The 20,523-nt window shown below is 33.0% G+C and overlaps 1 protein-coding gene across 9 annotated transcripts in view; it reads right to left on the bottom strand.

The window, feature by feature from the left end:
* The window catches only part of LOC118736765 (protein similar), a 259,354-nt gene that overhangs the window by 163,184 nt on the left and 75,647 nt on the right, over positions 1-20,523 (bottom strand). For all 9 annotated transcript variants that reach the window (XM_036466781.1, XM_036466787.1, XM_036466788.1 and 6 more), the window contains one exon: positions 14,268-14,409. In XM_036466781.1, the coding sequence (XP_036322674.1) occupies positions 14,268-14,409 (142 nt within the window). The remainder of the gene's footprint in view (positions 1-14,267; positions 14,410-20,523) is intronic.

Here is a 20,523-nt window from a genome sequence, read left to right as displayed (position 1 = left end):
TTTAAGAAAATATTATAATAAAAGGGAAAAGAAATAATTAGATGCTGATAGAAGATTGCGTAGATGTAAATGTAAAAAATGACAATGCGATTTTCTGCAAATTTTTGGTCTTCAACGCTTATTAAACGAAATTTAATTCAGCATATCTTATTAATAGCTTCATCCTTCTCGCATTCACTTTAATGTCTTTTGTTTTTTTATTTTTTCATCGTAATTCTACGTGGAATTCTTTTTCTGTACTCGACATGTAAATCACAAACTCGTGATATATTTTCGCAAACCAGCTCAGGACAATTCAATGAGACAGATATATGTATGTATGTATCTGTACGAAAAATTGCAGATGTGTTAGTAAGCAAAAAGAAGAGAGCCGCATGTGTTGCTGCTAATAACAACGAACGACAAACAACAATGCAGAAGAACGCACAAGCGTATTGAAGATACCAACCATCCTTTTGTGTTATTTGTATAATAAACATTTAATGCAACGCATATAAACGGGTTTAAAGAAGAATACATCACTCATACGACATGGCGAACGCACGACAGCTGACTTTGGAAAATTCGAGCTTAGCTTCGCAAATAGCAGCAGTATAAAACGTAACGAGGCCATAACTTGTCAAGCGTTTTCATATGTAATAAAATTTCAAATTACTTTTGAAATAACAAAAAAGGCGCGCAACATGTCCGCAACAACTAATCTATAGACAACTTGAATATGATCGAAAGTCAATTTGGGTGACTTTTTGTGGAAACGGTTGGAACGCATTTGATGGGGAAGATGAAAAATATGCATAGATACGCGTTAGACCACAATATGTATATATATGTATTATATGTATGTATATGTTATCCATTTATCATGTATGTATGTATGTATTTTGCTGTCGTATGTAAATATGTATGGAGGGTTCGTTGCTTTTATGCGGAAGTTTACTAGACAATAAAACTCGTTTAGAGGATTATAAATTCTAAACTGTAAAAATAATAAACAGCTACCCCAGGTTAGAAAAATTAATGCACAAAAATGTTGCGTTCGAATTAATTTCAAAGCCAAAATAAAAATGTTAATAATTTAGCAAAAGTTTAGTCATTAAAATAATCTGTCCTCATTGAAATACAACTTCTCTAACATAATTTTTTTTACCTGCTTCTTTTAGATAATTGGGTTTTTCTCTTTAAAAAAAAAAAAAAAAAAAAACAACTAAACAAGATCAGTAACCAAATTATGTCTGTTTTCTTATACATACATATATGCACTATATTTCTCAACTTGTGAACTACATAGTAGCTATGTATGTAGTGTCGATTATGATGAGTTTCTACCTATAATGCTAATTCACTGGGACGATTCAAATTCTAATATTTTTCTGCCGTATTTAGTATCTAGTATTTAGCCATGTCCATAGCAAAATGGCTTGTTTGGGTTAACAGTCTATTATAGGTTTTCAGGTGCTCCGTAATTTATGATGTGATAATTAAAAATAATTACACTTCTGCTAAATGCCTAAAAATGCAAAATACTGTACTGTTGTCCTGTACTTTGTAGCACTTTTGCGAACAAAAATCATAACAAAGTATTTAAGCCTATTAACACCTTAGACCTGAGAAATTGAGCGTAAAGGCAAGAATAAGTAGCCTATGAGCTAAAAGAAAAGAAGATCGGGTTAAAAATAAAAATGCATCTTCAAAGATTGAACCATCGATCAAGTTGGGTCAACAAAATTTTTCATAAGTTCGCTATTTCTTGCTCAATTACAAAAATGACGTATCATTGGAAAGGTATTAAAACAATCTGCCTTACCATCTTAATAAATTTCATTAGGAAATGTTTTTTTGAAATTACTTGATTTTTAATATTTAAAATCACGATTCATATTCCCAAATTTATTTTGACCAAACCATATACAGCAAAAAGACTTAAAAATATCGATGTGTATTTGGGAAATAAAACATCTCGATTTGTCTTACGTCTATGCGAAACAGAAACTAAATCACGCTGGCTAAAAAATATGACAAAGACTGAAGGACGTAAATAATAATCAGGGACAAATGTTATACTTGAACTAAGCGAACTAAAATGGAAACTAACTTGTTAAAACACTGTTCGTAGTGCCCATTATCGCTAAGCGCAAAGCCCCCCCCCCCCTCCCCCCCTCAAAGCACGCCGAAGTACTAAAACTATAGCGGGGAAGGTGCAATTCATTCATTTACCCATTATTAACGTTTATTACTACAAAACACACAAACACAATGCCGAGCCGGGAGGTGTTGCTGGAGATTGGTAAGAGAAAATAAAATGCGCAAAACATACATATTTATGTAGAAACGTAGAAACTGGTGTATGTGTATGTGTGCATTGGCAACTGTCTTAAGTTCTTATGGTGTTGGTGTGATGGAGATAGGCGTCGTCGCGTGCATGTATTAAGTTCAGAAGTGTTATCAGCGCGTGTAAATTCCATTACAGGCCTAAGAAACTTTTGCACAACAAACAAAATTAAGCCGCTCAACTTCCGACAAACTCTTTTTAACATTCTTTAAGGGCCAACAATAATTTGATGGTGGTCTTAACATTCGAAAAATTGCCAACATAAGCATATGGGCAATTCGCAATTAGTTCGAACTTTCGCATTACTCGACAGTTTTTATTCGGACACATAATTTTCGCTGGTTTGTTAACAAACATCAGGCTACATATGTTGTGCAGATTATGTAAATGCGAAAAAACGGACCACGGTACATATTTTCTAACCAAATATGCATATAATTCAGAAATAATATTTGGAGATTTTCACAGATAAAAGTGTGACTCTTGTTATTTTTTTTTTATTTTACGTTGCAAAATTTGGTGCGTTGATTGCTAAGGTTTGAGTTTTTTTATTGAGCTGGTAATTTTTAGAGAGGATCGAATGCAACCCGTTAGAAGCATGTGCTTGCAAAAGAAAGGATGTTATGAAGAGCCAAGGTGGTGGTCCTTTTTACGGACAACTGTTGTAGTGTTCTGGAGTATAAAAGGCATCAATTTAGATGTGGCAGGCTTATGTGCTCTCATTAAAAGATAATTAAAAAAAAAACTTCTTTAAAAGGTTACCATGCGTGCAGAAAAGTAAAAATGCATATTTTTTACTAGCATATCGTCTGCAATTGGAAAATTTACGCAAATACGTTACAGAGTTACAGAGCGAAAAAGAGATAAGCAAAGCCCCCAAAAAAAAAAAAAAACAATATATATAATACCCAAAGGCATTTTTGTCCATGACATCAAATCTGCACCGTTCGTTCGATTTTCTAAAATGAGGTGTCAAATGAAATAGCTTGGGCTGTAGAGGCTAGGACTTACCGTTGATTTTTTGCAGTTTATGTTCGGAAATTCGTTTTATATGAAAAAAATGCGAAGCACCGTCAATAAAAAAAAATGCCAAAAATCCAAGTCCAAGATATTTAAAATTTGCAATTTTCTTTGCTAAAAAACTGAATACCAAAATTTTGTCTAAAGATGCTGATAAAGAAATTAGAACTTTTTGTCAAGCTTTGCAGATTTTTCACAATTTTTGCACAAAGTCTGAAATTTGGATTTATATGATGTTTGTTAAGTACTCAGCTATACTTTCATCAAAAATAATAAACATTAAATAAAATAAAGAAAAATAGCCAAAACTTACTAAAATGTTGCGTCCCAGTTTTTATTTGGTTCATCGTATGTATATCTCGCTTACCGATTTATCGATCTGTACCAAACTCAGTACAATCATTGAACTTGGCAAAAAAAAAGCTATATTTTGAAAATTTTCGAAATCGGTCTAAAATTGCAGGATACTGTATTGTAGCAGCTAAAGGAACGTATACTAAAAATTTCAGACATGTGAAAAATAACTTGTTTCACAAAAAAATTCGAAGTTTGTGAGAATTGCCCGTATACATACATTTATATTTGTAATATTTGCAAGTAGTTGAAAGAAAGAAGTAAAAATAAGAGAGAAAATATGCCCATATGTATGTAGGTAAATAATAAAGAACACAACAAAATTAACACATTTTTTCCTACGATTAAAAAGCATTCATACTAGTGACAATACCACCATCTAAACCGCGCCGAACCAAAAGCGTAAGAAGTTTGTCGCCCAAAACACAAACAAACAAACAAAAAAAATAACAATATACATTTTGGCAAAGACTGAAGGGCGACGTATTGTATGTGAAAAATTAGAAAAGAAAAGTTTTCGCTCTTATACTTTTTAACCGACTTCAAAAAAGGAGGTTATCAATTCGTCGGAATATTTTTTTTTGTTTTGTTTTTTATGCATGTTACTTTGGACCACGTTAGCCGATTTCTATAATTCCTTTTGTAAAGGAAATGTGCTACCCAAGAGGTGGTCCCGTACTAACTTGGTTCATGAAAAAATAACCGGTACTCTTAAATTTTTGTAAGGATAAGGATTGAGCCAAGAGCTTGTGTGAGCAAATCCAATTTTTAGCAAAAAAAAAAGTCAGTTACGCGGTTTTACAGCAAGACGGTACGCGGTTTTGTACTTTAAACGACGATATGACCCAAAAAAAATCAAGAAAAATGATGGTCGTTTGAAAACCGAAAGCATGAAAATTTAGCGTAGAATGGATTGATTTAAATTATGCGACTTCCTTGGATAACTAATTCTCCGATCCACTATATGTATTTATAAAAATATGTATTCCTGTACAAATTTAGATGTGCATATGTATGTGTACATACATATCAAGTTTTTTAATCTTAATTAAATGTTAACGGCAATGCTTTCTTTGCAAATCGTGTAGGAGGCGAAGAAAGTGGAAATAATTGTCACTGAGTGCCTCATTGGCGCAACCACCCATATCTAGATGACGACTTCAGCTAAAGATATATACATAAGTATGTACATATATATGTGCCGCCATATGTGTTTAGATATTTATGCAAACAAGAAACATCCCAGTAGAAATCAGATGTAGGCATTCATGAAGAATGCTTGCTATATGAATGAATTAGTGTGAAAAATTCATGCGTAGTCGTGAATTTCCACAACTAATTTCAAATTCCAGCGAACTGCAAGCGAACGTACGTTTTTGTAGTTTTAAGTACGTTTCTCGATAAATTTGACTACTATACAGCAGTGGACTTTTCGTAATATTTTCAGTACTAACGGGCTTTTACAAGATATGCATTCGCATATGTATGTAAATGCTACTTTTTTGTATGTACCCGTACGTACCATATATTAAAATGTATCCGAAAAGTAGCATTTACATTTGGGGACACATATCTTGTAAGAATGCTTTAATACTGTTCCATTAATGCATTTTTGTATGTTTGAAAGATTAATACAGCCACATGCATACAGCAGTAGTACAAGTGTATGGTTAGAGTACGCATACGCTCTGAGAAACCACGAGTGTTAAATGAAAATGAAGGTTCACTTATACTGGCATGGTATACACAGCAGCAAGTTCATGCCACCAACAGCGATGTCGAATGCATAAAATTTCGACTGGGATGTATATAGTATATACATACATATGTAAATATCTATGTAATGCAAATGATTACACAATCGATTTGCAAGACGTAGTGTTTTTCAACATTTGAACAATTGAATGAAATCAAGCATATCGTAATAGAGTAATTCCCCCCCTTCGCCCACTTATGTCAAGGCTGTATCTTATCTGCTGCAAGCCTTCAAATGAAGATTCAGCTTCTAATGACGATTATCGTATTTTAATTACAATTAATTGTTGGTTTAATTTCATTATCACTCAATGCTGTCACAAAATGCAAATGTGTCAAAGGTCGATAAGCTTTTTCAAGTTTACCACGGCGTATACGTAATATGTAAAATTACGTTATTATTGGATTATTTAAAACGTCATAATGCAAAAAAAAAACAATTCAATTTACACGAATGGTTGAACTGTGTATTAGGGTTGAGCATTGTCACTTAACGAATCAGTTAAATGATTTGATTCTACATTGGCATTCGGTTGTATGGTGAGAACGAGAGAGGGAGAAAGGAAAAATTTAAGAGCGGAAAAATATATATAATTGTTGTGGGGAAAATATGTATGACCTATTAAATCTTTATTAAGTGTAAAATTTTCTAATGACACTAGGCATAATCACCAGCCTACGGCAATTTTATTTTTTTTTTTAATTTTTGTAACATGTATAATTAAATCAGGCATTAATGTAAAATTACGGCAATAAGTGCCTAAACTAAACCATACTTTCAGTTGTACATTTTTCACCTTACAACATCTACACAACTATTGACATCTAATGTAGTTGCATAAATTAAGGTAATTAATTTCTGTTTATTATCGTAATTATTAACACTGGAATTTTGTATGTTATTTTTATCTGTTGTTATTTTTAATATAATGGCATCCTTTTTATGAAGTCAGTACAAAGAAAGTTGAAAGAGTACAAAAAGTCTTTACAAAGTTTGCTCTTTCTAAAATGTTCGGGTTTGCAAACTATCCGCCCTATATAAGTAGACGCAAGCTTCTTGGGCTACAATCCCTACAAGACAGAAGAACATGTGCTTCCCTGCTTCTTGTTTATAATCTAAAAAATGGCAGAATTAACTGTGGGAGTATAGTAAACTTTTTTAAGGCTCACATTCCTTCACGTAATTTAAGAAATACTCGATTGTTCGAGGAAGCAACGCAGGTTGCAAATTATGGCATTAATGAACCGATAACAAGATGTATCCGGTTGTGTAACACTTATTCTTCTCTCATAGATTTTAATACTTCCTTTGCTAATTTTAGACTTAATCTCTTTCGAATTTTTAATTAGGCTTATGTCCTTAGTCTGTTAGAATTAAACTGTTCAGTAGACTAAATATATAAATAAATAAATATACCAAACGAACGGAAAAAACTTGAATTTTTGATAAAGGAAAACAAAGACAAAATCATTGGGGCGGTTTTCAAGAATTTTGGTAATAACCGGAAATTTTTTTTTTGCCAAAATTTCAAATGAGAATCTTTTGATAAAAAAAATTGGTTTGCAGTTTTGTAACTCAATAAAATTTAGTATAATAAAGTGCGAGTGGAAAGTGCTGCTCATTTGCTTCTCTTTCAAAAAAATGGTCGAACATACGTACTTTGTATGAAAAAAATGCGTAACACAGTCAACAAAGAAAAAATTGCCAAAAACTAATGGTAAGCCTTAGCGACTTAAATTACACTTTATTATACTAAAATTTAACGAATTTTTTAAAAAAATTTTACGGGGTAAGATTTAGAGAAAATTATCCTACAAATTTTTCATATAACTAAAAGGATACTGTTAATACAATCTAGGTTCATTGAAGGAGGCTTTCAAGATCTGTAAGCTGTTGTGGAAAAAATTTGCAAATTTTGCTTTGTCCCGTATTCGGCTCTCCTAAATATGGTCACCGTAAATATGGCACTTCGTAGAAAAGGTTCTTGGCAGTTACAATATGGAACGACCCACTAACTAATAGCAAGCAATATACAGTATAGGACATATCTATAGCACCCCCCTTTCAAAGCGATATTGTTTGCCACTTATGTTTAATTATGTTTTTAAGAATTTTCAATTAATATACAGTTCATTCTCCAACAAACCCCACATAAACCAATGTTTTAAACTTTTTAAAAGACCGCAAAAAAGTGCAACAAACTTTCCCTTAAATTTCAAACTTTTTTCTCAGAAGCGGTAGAATTTTTTTGAGTACACAGTTTTATAGCGCATTAAATTTTGTCCAATAATGTGCAAGTTTCAAGTCGCTAAAGATTACCGTTGATTTTTTAGAATTTTTTTTGTCTCGTTTGCTTCCATATAACGACTAAACACAATTTATTTTTATATGGCAGAAACCCGCAAGATCCTCGGCGAAAAAAATTCTAAAAAATCAACGGTAATTTTAAGCCACTTGAAACTTGCACATTATTAGACTAAAATTGAATGGGCTATAAAACTGTGTATTCAAAAAAATTCTACCGCTTCTGAGAAAAAAGTTTGAAATTTGGGTGAAAATTTGTTGCACTTTTTTGCGGTCTTTTAAAAAGTTTTAAACTTGAGTTTATGTGAGTTTTGTGAGAGAATGAACTGTATTTTAATTGAAAATTCTTAAAAATAAATAAATAAACATGAGTGGCAAACAATATCACTTTGAAATGGGGGTGCTATTGTATTGGCCAATACTGTAAATAGTTCAGTAGTAATAGCTTTCACCGAGGTGCACACAAACGAAAATTATTTAATCTAATTAGTTATCATATTAATTTAAAAACAAGCTGACATATGTATAAATATTATCTCAATCAAAATTCGTTTGTAAATCACCCCGTTTAGCTCTCAAATTTGTTGTACTGGTTTTCTCACGACTCAGGAAAAAATTCAATTTCTTCTCAATGCGGCTGTATTAGTTTTTTCTGCTAAATCATGTGCTTAAAATATAATTTTACTTAATATTTTATTAAAATGCCTTTAAAAACTTCTTTCCCGTGCTAGCGTCCATTTTTTTTTACTTTCCCATTTGATGGTTCATGCTTTAACAGAAAATATATAAATCACACTATCAAACTTTATACAGGACTTAGAAAAATTCCACTAAATTTCGAGCTTTTTAACCAGAATTTTTAGAATTTTTTTTGGGTATGCAGTTAACATGCTTATAAATCTAATAAAACAAGTGCAAGTTTTGAGCGGCTACAAAATCGCATTGATTTTTAATATTTTGTTTTTTGCTTTTACGGTATTTTTCTAAAGTTTGAAAGTCTGATTTATACAGTTTTTGTTGAAGCACGAACCATATTTTTATAAAAAAAAAAAAACATATAAAAAAATTTTTAGCTTGAAAAACATCTTACATATTAAAGACAAAACACCATTCATCCATTTTTGACCGCCAATGTATGTCTGTAAACCTCAATATTATAAGCTTTATTGAAAATGTGTGGATATTTTACGACGGAAATGTGTTACCAAACACATTTAAAACATATTTTTAACTTAAAATATCATTTTGCAATTATTTATGCAGTTAGTCTTGTTTACATCGCATCGCATCAATATTACCATAAAAAATAAATAAAAATTTTGGTCAAAATGAAGTTCGAAATGAAGTTCTCGAGCGGACCCCATTCCATGATTACAAACAAGTTATTTACATTAAAAATTTTAAACACCGAAACTTTGCGTAAATGTCACTTTCTAAATATGTAGCCCCTAACTTACATAGAGTGGGTATGTTCACTGATTACGGAGAACGGTTGCCTTCAAGTCGTGTACCAAAACATTTGCTGTTGCTAAGTAGGCAGATGCTTAAAACTTTCACATTTTGTGTCTCTTTGCTCGAATGAAAAACACTTAGCAGGGCTGAAATACATAGCAAAGTGTCTATATATGACACTAGCCAACTGGTCAGAAAAAATACATTTGACATTTGTCTTCCAACACCTGCAGAGGCTATTCATCCAGCTTTTGTCATCTAACTAATAAAATATTCGCATATTATATTGGCCATTTGCTCATGAGCTTTATCGTCTACTTTTTACACTTTATAATTGTATTTAAGTTTTCATTTGCATCTCAGCATTCTTTATGGTGCTTTTCGCGCTCAAGAGAACACGCGCCCGAAATAAATTTCAATTTAAGTTCATTGAAGCGATATTTAATTTTGAGATGCGTTGCTGCCCAAATAATACAAACAAAATATTTATATCTAATGGTTAATTTACCTACATTTTATTCGTTCATTTATTGCAGACGCAAATGTATATACAGGGTGGGCCAAATAAGACCTACTAATGTCTTACGTATAACGGAATTATTTTTTAACCTACTTCCAAAAAAGCAGGAGGTCATCAGTTCGTCGGAATATTTTTTTTTTATGTATGTTACCGCATAACTTTGGACCACGTCAACCGATTTCGATAATACTTTTTGCATCGGAAAGGTAGTGTCTCATCCGATCATTGGATCATAGGATATATATATATATACATATGTATATTTTTTATATGAGAATTGAAATCGATTTGTTTTTGCTAAAAATTACTTGTTAATATTATTAGTATTTTCTTTCTGCATTTTATAGTTAATCTCTTGGAAAATTGTCGTGGATACTTGCAGAATTTGTGCAAGCACTGCTACCGCAAGACCACCAACAGCGACCGCAATACGCTACTCCTTTTACACAATTAGCCACACAAATTGATTTTTTAGGTAATTTTTCGATGTCGGATGAAGCGCATTTCCATTTAAATGGTTATATCAATAAGCAAAACTGTAGATTGTGGGGCTCTGAAAGTCCAAGGGCATCCAGATGCACTGTTTGGTGCGGTGTTATGGCCAAAAAAGTTATCGGCTCATATTTCTTCGATAATGAGGATGAAACGCCAGAAACGATTTCTGGGGCTTCTTACGGAACAATAATTGACAACTTTTTGCCGCCACAAGATGGACCGATTGCGCACACTGCAAGCAAACTAAGGGCCTGCTGCCAAAAAAAAAAGTGCTAATAAAGCAGAGACTAAATATTAGACAGCTGAAGCAGAATAATTGAGACGAGATACGGAGCGAGCCTCCATCCAGATACGCTGCGTGGCGTAATCATTTGTAGGTCTTACTTGGCCCACCCTATACATACATATGTATGCATGTGTGTGTTGCAATTTATGTCAGAAGTTCAGCGTTGAGTAAAATTTAATAAATAAAGTAATAAAATATGAATTTAAAAAAAACGATTGATTGAAATTCTTTATTGACTCTAAAAGCAGACATACAATTTTGTGAGAAAATGGCTAATGTAGATCGCACTAATTAATAATAAAACGGTAAATTGTTGTGTAATGGAGTGAGCAAAATTAGTGCGAGTAAACGCTAGTCTAAGAAAAAAAATAACATAATTTTTTTTGGAGCTTTACAGTTTCTCCATTCGATTCAAATGCGATTTCGAGTTTTTTTAACAGAAAATGTAAGCAGGGCTATCACTCGGAGTTATTTTAGAGTCAGAAAAATCTGAGTTTTGAGTTGTAACCCTCATTATGAGCTCAAAAAAGAGTCAGAAAAGAACATATATACCCTTCTTAGAAGGGCACGCTAATACGAGTCCAAGTTAAGAGTCATATTGGTCTTAAAAACAAATATTCTTTATAATTTTGATTATTAATAAACTTTTAGTTCTACGTGAACTTTGTCACTTTTGTTCAACTCACAATTTATGACACGAAACGAGCCCGAAATGAGTCAATCTGCTTGACTGGTCTCAGAACCATTTTTATGGCGAAAGAAATGCTCATTTTAGACACACAAATTCTGAGCACTCCGATAATTATTTAAAGCGTAACCCAGAATTTTAAACAAATCTGAAATTAAAGATGTTGAAACGATGGAAAGAAATTTGATTCAAAGTGAACATTTGAAAACCAGTTCACTGTAGTTGAGTATGCAGAGGTGCTCGCTATTATTCGCAAGGCTCCAACATATCCTAGGTTCGATTGCCTCAACATGCATATGGGTGTTTCCATACAGCCGTACGCGACATTCGTACGCTTATAGAGTAACGTAAATCTATCAAAAATAGAAGTTACTGAAAACAATATTACGGTTATGTTGCAACCAAAGGGTACTATGTTTGAGAAAAAAATAAGCAGCCTCGAAACTTTGGTGTGGAAAATATCCGTTCAAAACCAAAAAAAGAAGTGGTTTTAAGGCACATATACATATGTATATGCGAAAGTCTGCGAATCATGAGAGTTTTTCTTTTCTTTAAAAATTCCTAAACTAAGCTAAATAACGTACCTTTACAATCCTTCCATTTTTTGATAGAAATTATCTCTGGTTAGTTTTTATAAAAAAAAAATATAATAACGTACGCGACATAACGTACGCGACAGATTTTTCCCCCATACAATATTTTTACTAGTAACACATACTAAATTAAATTTTTTCAGTTCTTCTCTCCACCGTTTCGCGTTTTCAAACCCCTTTTCCGCCATCTGAATACGAAATTTAAAGTTATAAAGCCGTTTGAATTCATTTGCTTGCATTTTCGGTTTTCATGGAAACACGCATATATGCGAAAGTCTGCGAATCATGGAAGTTTTTCTTTTCTTTAAAAATTCCTAAACTAAGCTAAATAATGTACCTTTACAATCCTTTCATATTTTAAGAGAAATTATCTCTGGCTAGTTGTATATTAAAAAAAAAAAAACAATAACGTACGCGACATAACGTACGCGACCATTTTTCTCGTAAGTAATAAAATGTATTTATTGAGAACTCTTCTCGCCACCGTTTCATTGTTTTACAACTATTCTAAATAATTTAAATGGAAAATTTGCAATTAACATTGGTTTTGATATATTTGATTGAAATTTTCGTACTTACAATAACGTATGCGACAAACTTTAAAGGGTAATCAAATATATTTTTACTTCGGTTGGAAAGAAAATTTTACTGTATATCTTTAACTGGAAGAATTCTCGCTTAAGAATTGTAATCTGCATTACCTGCGACTGCCAATATACAAATGACATAGACAAACAATGTTTTTGCATAACGTACGCGACATTAGAATACTGTCAGAAGCAAATCAAAAAATTACCGTTAACCGAGCTCTAACTTCTCCTTTTTCTCATTTTTATAGTTGGTTGTTATTGCAAATTTGATTTTAAGATGTAATTGTAATGTTTCAAATCTCTTAATTTAGTTAATAGGAAAGAGGAAATAGTACATTTCATTAGAGAAAACTGAGGCGAAGAGACACTCAGTTTTACTCTTAAACTTTTGAGTTTTAAAATTGCAATAAGCTGAAATACTTCTATAATATAAAATTCGAGTTTTTTACTCTTATTAATTCGTCTTAAAAACCCTTTTCAGTTGTTTTTATTTTTTCAGTCCTGGTTGACATTTTCATGGAAACACCCATATGTGAAGTTTTTTTTTTTTTTTGGTTTCTACCATGATAAAAATATAGTAAGGTAGAACCGCTGAGAGTCACTTTTAAAATTCTTGACGTTTCCAAACAATTTAATTTTTAAATTTACTCACAAACTCACACACACATTTTTATTTTCAATCCCAAGCAACAACAATTTCGAACAATTTCATTTTTTTATTTTCACTTTTATATCATTTTAAAATGTTGGCAAACTTCAAAAAAAAAATCATGGCCGACAAATTGAGAGAACGGTTCTACCTTGCTATATTTTTATCATGGGCTCTACTATTAAGGATAAGGCACAAATCTCATTTACACACATAACGAAGTGTTGCCACTATCCAACGTACATACATAGATATGTACGTAAGTCGGTCGATTACTCACTAAGACCTTTCAGAATTAGTTACAGCCTTCCATCAAAGACAAAAAACTTGGATATCTATTATGTCTTGTAATCACTTCCTAACTAAAATGTCCGATAGGCCTATCACTTGCTAATTTTCTCTTTTTCTTTTTATGCTACTTTCTATCAGCAATTGTTAACTGAAATTTTATTATTTTTCATATTATTTTATTATCTATTATATTATTTTATTATATTTCATATTATTATATCACTTTATTACTTTTATAATATTTTATTATTTTTTATGTTATTTTATTATTTTTCATTATGTTTTATTATTTTTCATGTTATTTTATTATTTTTCATGTTATTTTATTACTTTTCATATTATTTTATAATTTTTTATATTATGTATTTTTTCATTTTTTATATATTTTTTTTTTTACATTATTTTATTATTTCTTATATTATATTATTTTTTTATATTAATTTATTATATTTTATATTTTTGTATATTATTTTATTATTTTGTATATTATTTTATTATTTTTTATATTACTTTACATATTATATTTTAAATTATTTCGTATTGTTTTATTATATTATATCTATTATATTATTTGACAATATTTCAATACATTTATATTATTTTGTTTAGTTATAAATATGTTTTTATTTTTTTATTTTACTTTTTTATTATACATTTCCAAGTATACAAACGCTTTTGCAATCATTTATTGGCAAATTTTTATTAATAACTTTTTTATTTACTTTTAACTGTATATATTTTAAGTTTTGAATTCTTTAAATTAATATCATCGATTTCAAATTGTTCGCATTCACTTTTTATCTATACACTATTTTCTCGGATAATTTTGCACGGAATTTCACACGCGTCATTACATTCTCGCATACAACTCGAATATTGTCCGTCCAACATTTATACAAACAAAATAACGTAGTGAATAAATAGAAATCTGCGTACTTACCTTATAACATAATTCACGCAAACGACACTTTGAGGTTTTAGTTTGTCATAAACAATTGTGGCTTGTGTCACGATCCAACAGTAACCACCATATTTACCCAGGAATCTATAACGGCAAGTCTCGCCTTGGCCTTTGCCCAATACTGAAAAACAGAGAGAGAAAACTTAATTGTAGGCACATACATATATTTATATATGAATTTATTAGAATAGTAATTCGTTTAGATAGCACAAATATTTCATTTTGTAATATGATAGTCTTACTATTAGTTGCTTGGAAAATTGTTGCTACTAAATGCCTAAGTATACGAGTACGATTTATTGTGGTTTTGTGCGGCCTTGATAAGCTAAATTACGCAGTTGATATTTTTTTTTTATATTGAGCATTAAAAAATTTTTGAAATCTACTGACTGCTATTAATATTTTATTATCTTCCAACATCTTCACAATAAATACATACATGCATTTGTACAAAAACACGTTTGTATGTGGTATTTGCGTAAGAGGTGTTGGATGACGTCCTTCCGTCATCTATGCATAATATGTATGTGTGCAATACTACACTGTAAGAAGAAGCGCATAGATCTTCCAATAGCAGCATTTTTTCAAGTAGGCTCTAAGACGAAAAAATACGAGAAGCGCTACAGAAATTTAATTAATGTGCTGCACTAAAAAAAATATTTAATCTCCATTTTTAAATGTGCATTGCCGGTCGATGCTGGAAGTAGCGCAATTAAAAATGTTAATCTTTGCTTTATTCGAGTACATTAAATTCCAAGCTGGCACATTTGGCTGGGTAATTTCAAATTTTGAAGAGAATTTACCACCAAAGGGAAGCTACAAATAAAGGGCTGCTGCCAATGAGACCACGAAACGAGTGATGACCCTAAACCCGATTCCAATATGATGCTTAGTTAGTTGCGAGGCACAAACACAAAGTGAACAGATGCAAAGGCATTTATTAAGAGTGTGCGATTTGATACAATCCGGCAAGCAAATTAACCATAAAAGCTTATGAAATTTGGGAAATAAAGAAAAGAAAAATAAAATGTCGTGCCGGCACTTTATATGATACGGGTGCAACACTGTAAAAATTAATTTATTTTAATTACTGACACATGCGAAAAAGTCGACATTTAAAAACCCCTTCCAATTGAAAGAAAGAACAAAGCCTCCGCAAATACGTGAGTGCGAAGAGGTTGAGATGCTGGCCGGCAGGAAAAACGCGCTAAAATTTTACCATAGAGTTTGTCGACTTACGGAAGGTTTCAATACCAGGGCGAACTCCTGTAGGAACAACCATGGCGACCTAGTGACCGATGTCCAGAACGTGCTTAAATTATGGAGGGAACATTTTTCCACCCTACTTAAGGGTAGCAGCACTAAAGGCTGAGTAGTAGACCACCTGGAGCTCCCAGTCGATGGTGATGGAGTCGGTGTTCGACCGCCTGTCTATGACGAGGTACGCTGCTGGAGCTGACAGTCTGCCAGCTTAGCTTTTCAAGTACGGTGAGGAGGAGTTGATAAGGTGCATGCATAAGCTCTTATGCAGACTATGGACAGCTGAACGAATGCCCGCACTCTGCCCAATCCACAAGAAAGGCGACCCCGCCATACGCATCAGCAAAGGTTATAAGGTCTTATCGAGCGTATTGTGTGAATGACTGAAGCCCACCGTCAACAAATTGATTGGGCCTTATCAGTGTTGCTTTGGGTCTAATGTATCCACCAGAGACCAGTTATTCAACATACGCCAAATATTACCGAAAATACCCACCAGAAAGGGATCGACATTCACCATCTATGTAAATATATTTTCTAACATATGTCCCATAAGTTTTGGCACAAAACTGTTGCATTCCGTTACTGCATAAATGGGGGTAAAAATTATATTCAACGTTTTCAATGTGTTTACTGTTACATAGAGGCAACTGCCAAACTCATAATTTTAAATTGTCTCAAATAATAATGGCGTACAAACTAGAATTACGAAAGTCCGCTGAAAATCTTTTCGGCAGACTAAGTTCAAAGGAAATTCTGCAAGTATTCAAAGATAAGCCAATATCACGCCGAACTATTTTTCGGGTTCTAAAAGATTGTCGCGATGGTAAGGAACAGGAAAATAAGAAAAAATGTGGTCGTCCGCCAAAACTAACTAACCAACTCGTAAAAAGTTTGATAACTAGGGCCAAAAACAACGTTGGGCAATCCACGAGACGATTATCGCGAAAATTTGACGTTTCAAAATCCACGGTCCATCGTGTTTTGACCAAGCATAATGTGTTTTACCGGAAACGGAAGCGTACACCCAAATATACAGCCAGGCAGCTCGAAATAATACCAAAATGTTGTCGGGCACTACGCGACAAGCACTTTGTAAATGGAAAATTCATAATTTTAGACGATGAATCTTACTTCACTTTTTCGCATCATGAAATAAGCGGGAATGATGGTTTCTACACTGATAACATTGAATTGACTCCAGATAAGGTGAAATATGCCGCCAAATCAAAATATGAACCAAAAGTGTTGGTGTGGGCCGCCATTTAATCAAAAGGTGTTTCAGTGCCGTTAATCCGCCCAAGTGGTGCTGCAGCGATCAATTCTGACACTTACATTAACCAATGTTTAACCAAGTTGAAGCGTTTCATTGAAAACAATCATGCTCGCGACAAAATCATGTTTTGGCCGGACTTGGCAAGTAGCCATTACGCTAAAAAAACGTTGGATTGGCTCACAGAAAACAATATACCTTTTGTACCGAAAAAGGGCAACCCTCCGAATATCCCAAAGGCACGTCCAATCGAAGACTTCTGGGCAATACTTAAGCGTATGGTGTATGACAAAGGCTGGGAGGCTAAAAATGAGCAACAGTTGATTGGAAGGATTACGCGAAAGATAAGGGAAATGGATAAATCGGTCTGCCAGAACATGATAAAGAAAGCTCCATACATCCTTAGAAAAATCAAGGATAATGGTCCATATAGTGTGGTATAAAAATAATTTTTAGTAGACAATAAACTTAGTAACTTACTATGAAAACGCATATTAAAATACCATGGTTATTGTGGAAGGGGTGGACGATGCATTTTGTGCCAAAACTTATGAGACACGTGTTACTTTTAACCGACTTCCAGAAAAGGAGGAGGTAATCAGTTCGTCGGAATATTTTTTTTTTTATGTATGTTACCGCATAACTTTGGACCACGCCAACCGATTTTGATAATTCTTTTTGCATCGGAAAGGTAGTGTACCAGAGGTGGTCCCATACTAATCTGAGTTTAGATCCGATCATTGGATCATGAAATATATATATATATATATATTAAATAAGCCGGTTTTTTTTTGCTAAAAATTACTTGATAATATTTGAGAATTGAAGTCGGTTTTTTTGCTAGATACTACTTGTTATCCATATTTTATTTATTTTTATACATATATGTACGTACATAGATTTATCATATTTGTGGTAATATTTGTATCATTTGGCATTCAAAAAATTTAACCATTTGAACGAACCCAACCGCGGTTCAGAAATACTCATGAACCGGTTCTTGAACTTTTTTGTAATTGGTTCGAACCACTGAACCGTTACGTTATGTTATATGGTATATGTATGTAGCTGATGTACTTTTAAAACACTGTTTTCGTCTTAAATTGTACAAATGTTTTCTTCAATAAATATCTCAAATATGTATTAAACAAAAAAGTTTGAGAACAAATTTAAGTCCAATATTCGCCCAATGCCAACGTCAATGCAATTGCCAATGCCTAAGCGATCCCTTCATTATTCTGTCATTTCTGCTCTCATTCAGTCACTCAGTCGCATTCGGTTTTTTCATTTACAAAGTTATTTTCACATTTAAACCATTTTAAGCGGAAAACTTTCACTGCATAGTGGATGTACTACGTACAAGTATGTATATTAGTATAGCCACAGAAAAAATGTTATTACCACTATCGTCTGCAACGACATCACCAGCTTTTTGGGGTCAATGCACATAAATGTTCTGGCAGTCATACTGACGAAATGAATTTCTTGTTGAAGCCGGTGCCGGTCGACTAAGTGGAAGAGGATGCAACGGCAGTGGTGCGATAGCGCAATCCAGGATGTTCTTGCATAGCTCGTCCCCGGAATACCGGTGTGCCGACATGCCGCGGATGCATTGTAGTATTTATGGCATTAACCATTGCTAAGCTGCTCGCATAAAAAGAGAAAAAAACAAACAAGCGGAATGCAGCAAGCAAACAACACAAAACAATGCAACACTTTGCCATGAACTTGTTGTGTCCTTTAGCCAAGGACTTTTCCGGATGGCAGCACGTCTCAAGGAAAGAGCATTAGTTCTTGCCGAGCTGGCGTAGTGTTGTGGAAAAGAACGTAGCTGTTGCCAAAATTTATGAACATACGCTACGCAATATTCAATGCAAGTGCATCTCGCGCCAGAACGGGTAAAAGACGACGAAGAACACCGTACTGAGCAAAAGTCGAAAGGAGATAAGAGTTGCAGAGTAGTTCTTCGAAAGCCATATAGACTATTTCAATGTTGGGCGATAATGTATATAAACCACCACATATGTATGTATGTAGTATGTACGATTGGGTACTTGCATGCAGCATTGTTGGCGGCGAACAGACCAGCATCGAATGGGAAAATCACAGCAGCAGGCAAAACCAGCAACAAGGAAATCAGACTCACAAACGCGAAAAATTACAAAATACGACTAATAGGGTGCAGACCTATGTACGAGGATCCCTGCATTAATGCCCAGGCGGATCGTAAAATACTTAAGTACCAGTTGTAGCAAAGAAACGTTAATATTTTAAACAAAAAAAACAGCATAAAAATTGCGGAGGTGTGAAATATTCTTGACTACCTTTGTTTTCAACACAGCGGCGATTAAACAACCACGGAGCTGCACAAATCTAGTGGCGGAACCGCCAAATGCGGACCACTATAACTTATAGCTCCCATACAACTGATTGCTCATTTTAGTTCTCGGTCCTGGTTGACCGTTCTGTGGAAATGCTCATATTTATTTTATTAGCAAACAACAAACTGCGAAAGATGTACTTATGTATGTGCATAAATATATATATATACATATGTAAAAAATTGGCGAAAAATATTCAAAGCCCAATAGAAACGTAGTACTTTGAATACCGGGTGACCTTCGGATCTCTTCCCGAATGGAGTGCCCATTTTCTTGGCCGCTCGTGAGACCTAAAACGGGACTTCGGCGCACAGTGTAAGATTTGACACATCTAGCTGCTTTTAATTCTATAATTCGAAAACTATTGAAGGTAGATTATTGAAATTTTGCACCAGGTACATTATAAGATAGGCGAAGCTTTTTACACAAAATTGGTCATTTAGAGTTACCGTCACGCCACCCTATTATATAACTGCAATTTTTAAAAAGACAAAAACTGAAATATTTAACTAACTACAAAGGCTAAAATGCCCAAAATTGATATTTAGTATTTCCCTATAACAAGGACTTATAAACTAACAGACATGGACTTAAAAATAAATATATATATATTTTTTTTTTAATGGGGGTGGAAAATATCGATAAAAAAGTCAAGTTGGGAAAATAAAATTCAATCATAAGTTTAAGTGCTCCATTGGAAAAGGTAATGAATCAGGTTTTCTCTGTTCAAAGCGAAAATACAGGAATTACTCGAAGAAAATGAAGTTCCTAGTAAGCCTGAAAAAATAAAATTTCATCAAAAACTGCACTTTCCAGCAGCTAAAATTATGTTTTCTTAAGTCTAAGATAAACTGAGATACAAACTTTACGAACGAATAGTGACGGATAACGAGTTTGCGGGTCTAATGAAATTAATGAATTGCTAAAAATAAATTTAAGTTAACATCGTTTTTCTTTAACATGAAATACTCAGTGCTAGTTTACTAAAATCCCAAAAATTTATATAATAAAGAACATACCTAAAAATATAAGACCAAAATGGTATTTGAGCAATTGTTGCATAAATCATATAACGCCGACAAATTAAACACTGAGACTCAGTTTCAAATATACAAGTTTAAATATTATTTCTTGCGCACTTTTATTATTTATTTATTCATTAATTTACACATACATATGTGTGTGACGGTAGGAGGTTTAGTTCGGGTTAAAGTCTCACAATGACGGGGTACACAGGCTTTCGAAGCTTCCTCTTCATAAACAAAAAAAAAAACATTAATGTATGTACATACAACATACAATGACTCAAACAAGTGTTCAC

The sequence above is a fragment of the Rhagoletis pomonella genome, unplaced genomic scaffold (genome assembly GCF_013731165.1).
Source record: "Rhagoletis pomonella isolate Grant_MI unplaced genomic scaffold, Rhpom_1.0 Rhpom_scaffold_00004, whole genome shotgun sequence".
In the NCBI taxonomy this organism is placed as follows: Eukaryota; Metazoa; Arthropoda; class Insecta; order Diptera; family Tephritidae; genus Rhagoletis; species Rhagoletis pomonella.
The sequence above is the reverse complement of the archived record's forward strand: the minus strand, read 5'-3'. Positions and strand labels throughout refer to the sequence as shown.